The sequence below is a fragment of the Tachysurus vachellii genome, chromosome 21 (assembly GCF_030014155.1).
Source record: "Tachysurus vachellii isolate PV-2020 chromosome 21, HZAU_Pvac_v1, whole genome shotgun sequence".
Lineage (NCBI taxonomy): Eukaryota > Metazoa > Chordata > Actinopteri > Siluriformes > Bagridae > Tachysurus > Tachysurus vachellii.
The window spans coordinates 13342604-13345103 of NC_083480.1; the positions used below are offsets into that span (position 1 = coordinate 13342604).

Consider the following 2500-nt stretch of genomic DNA (forward strand, 5'->3'; position numbering starts at 1 on the left):
ATATATATATATATATATTCCTTTTTTTTCTTAAATGTAAAAATAAACACATGTACTACATTATATTAGTAATTACTTAATTAATTGTTAATAAATTATATTAATAAGTTAATATATGAATAACAGTTAGGAGTTTGTGAGCAAATCCTAAGAAAATCCTGTTTTAATCATCATCGTCATCATCTTCATCACCTCTACTACAGCAGTGATGGTGTACAGGACGTCTGTCTGTCCATCCAGTTCAGTGGAATCACATTTAAGGTTCCTCTTCCGAGTGAAGAGTTTATACACGTCTGCAGCAGCTTCCACGGTTTACACCTGAAACACTGACTGCTTCTGAACTAGTTTTAATTTAGCAAAACGCCCTCCGGATGTCCTTAATGAACGGACGGAGAGAAGAAGCATCGTTCTGCTTCCAAATGTTCTTCTCACTTCCCCTTGCCCAAACCCACAAGCATTTTAAATTCGTTTTAAACTCAGAAATAGATCATTTCCTCATAGATGCAGTGTTTTTTGTTGTTTTGTGCAGGCCGTGACACACACACCGTGACACACACACCGTGACACGTCAGGACGCAAAAACGTGTGGAATGTATGCAAATGATTTAAAAGGTTACGGTGATATCAAACAGATTATTGCCCCATGCTATAGACGTTTCCTGCACAAACACAAACATATCTGTCCCTGATTCACGTTAGAGTAGTGATTAAAGCCTGCTGCACGTGTTACAAACACAAAAGCAGAACAAGAGACAGCAATGCAGTCATTTTGTCCTCTCTCCTCTCACGCACATCACCGACACAGCTAGTGAACAGAGCCTTCTATCTAATCATAGAGGAAGAAGAAGAAAGAGAAAAAAAAAAAAAATAAAAAAAAGAACCGCAGGATGAAATGCAAATCGGCCGCCTTGCCGTCTCATCCTCACCTTCTCTTCCTGAGTGTCGGCTTCGGGAGGTGAATGCTGGGAAACGTGGTCCTGCGCTGTTTTGGAATGCAGAGAGGAGAGCTCGTCTTCCTCCACCTCCTCCAGGACGACGATACACACGCGGCTCATTCGCTCCGACCTCATAGGTGCTTGGGGAAAAAACGCGACCCCCCCCCACCCCTGTCCCCTTCAGCAACCACGTCCACGCAGATAAAATAATCCCAAATTCAGGTTACTCCGTCACGCAAAAGAAACGATCTGTTACGATCCCGGGCTGATTGTGTTCCTGGTGAGTCTGAAGCTGCTACCGTCCTGTCGTCATCTCTGTCTGATACGCATGCTAGCGTAAAGAAGAGCACCAGGGATTCCTCGATGCTAAAGCAGATGGAGCTGCAGTGATCCCGTCTGCCTAGAGGGCATGATGAACCGGTCTCGGCGCATGAATTATCGTAAAAGCCTCATTTATTTAACCTCTCAGAGGCAGCGCCGGGGCTCACTGCTGCCGATTAGCAAGAACAAAGCTGAGCTGTGAGCTTTCAGTCTGCCTCTAGCCTCACTGCTTCTCTCTCTCTCTCTCTCTCTCTCTCTCTCTCTCACTCTGTCCATTCATGCCGCATGGCAGCCTGCTGAAACCAGCGTTTTTTTTTTCCAGCTCTGTCCAACTCAACCAGCCCCCACTGCAATTCTAATCCTCCAGCACACAAGATTCTGGGAGAGAGAACGAAAGCGAAAATGACAGATAGAAAGAAGATACAAAAAGAAAGAGAAAGAATAATGCTTTGGAAAAAAAAACCCCTAAAAACTAAAAACAAAAACAGCAGGAAAAGATGGAGCGGGAGAGATGAGGGACATAAACAAGAAGGCGGTCATAAAAAGAAACAAGGAGGAGGAATGAAAAGACAGACGGAGACGAAGACGGAGACGGAACGTAACCCAGACAGGCAGACGAAAAGGGTTTCTGCACCTCGGGTTATTTTGTTAATGAATCGCAGGAGCTGTAGTTAGTCGTCCCAGTGAGAGTGCGAGTAGAGCAATGAAACACGATACGACAGAGAGAGAGAGAGAGAGAGAGAGAGAGAGAGAGAGGTGTAGAGTAAGACATTTATAGGTAGGAGGAGACACAGCTGCTGTGTGTATGGCTCTGATGGTGACAGTGAGAGAAGTGACAGGAGAAGGTCAAACTTACAACAGTGACACTGTTCCAGATCTTTTAGAACCCTGACCTCCAAAATCACTGAACAATAACTCTAATGATTAAAGTCATTTGTGCAGTTCAGTGTCCGATATGACAGTCTCTAACATTTGCACCGACAGAAAGCACTCTGATAGTTAATCCTGGAACTAAACCTGCAGTTAGCAACACTAATCCAGACACGTTCACACACAAGGATTCTTGTTCTTCTTCTTCTTTTCACTCGAACTCTTGTGCACTTTTCTGGCTACAAGCTTAGTCATAAAGACTGTGCTGATCTGAATCTGACAGCGATCTCTACAGCGCTGAGTGCCAGGTTTTGACCGCTGAAAACCGCCATATTTTATTTTATCAAACAGACTTTAAATAAAGTAACGCAAAC

General features: G+C 44.0%; 1 protein-coding gene across 3 annotated transcripts in view; it reads right to left on the minus strand.

The window, feature by feature from the left end:
• The window catches only part of LOC132863811 (serine/threonine-protein phosphatase 6 regulatory ankyrin repeat subunit A-like), a 34256-nt gene that overhangs the window by 23757 nt on the left and 7999 nt on the right, over positions 1-2500 (minus strand). For 2 of the 3 annotated variants that reach the window (XM_060896807.1, XM_060896805.1), the window contains exon 1: positions 927-1107. The exons of the other annotated variant lie outside the window; for it this stretch is intronic. In XM_060896807.1, coding sequence (XP_060752790.1) covers positions 927-1070 — 144 coding nt within the window. In that variant the 5' untranslated portion in view covers positions 1071-1107. Of the gene's footprint in view, positions 1-926; positions 1108-2500 lie in introns of those variants that run through there. 3 annotated transcript variants of the gene reach the window in all.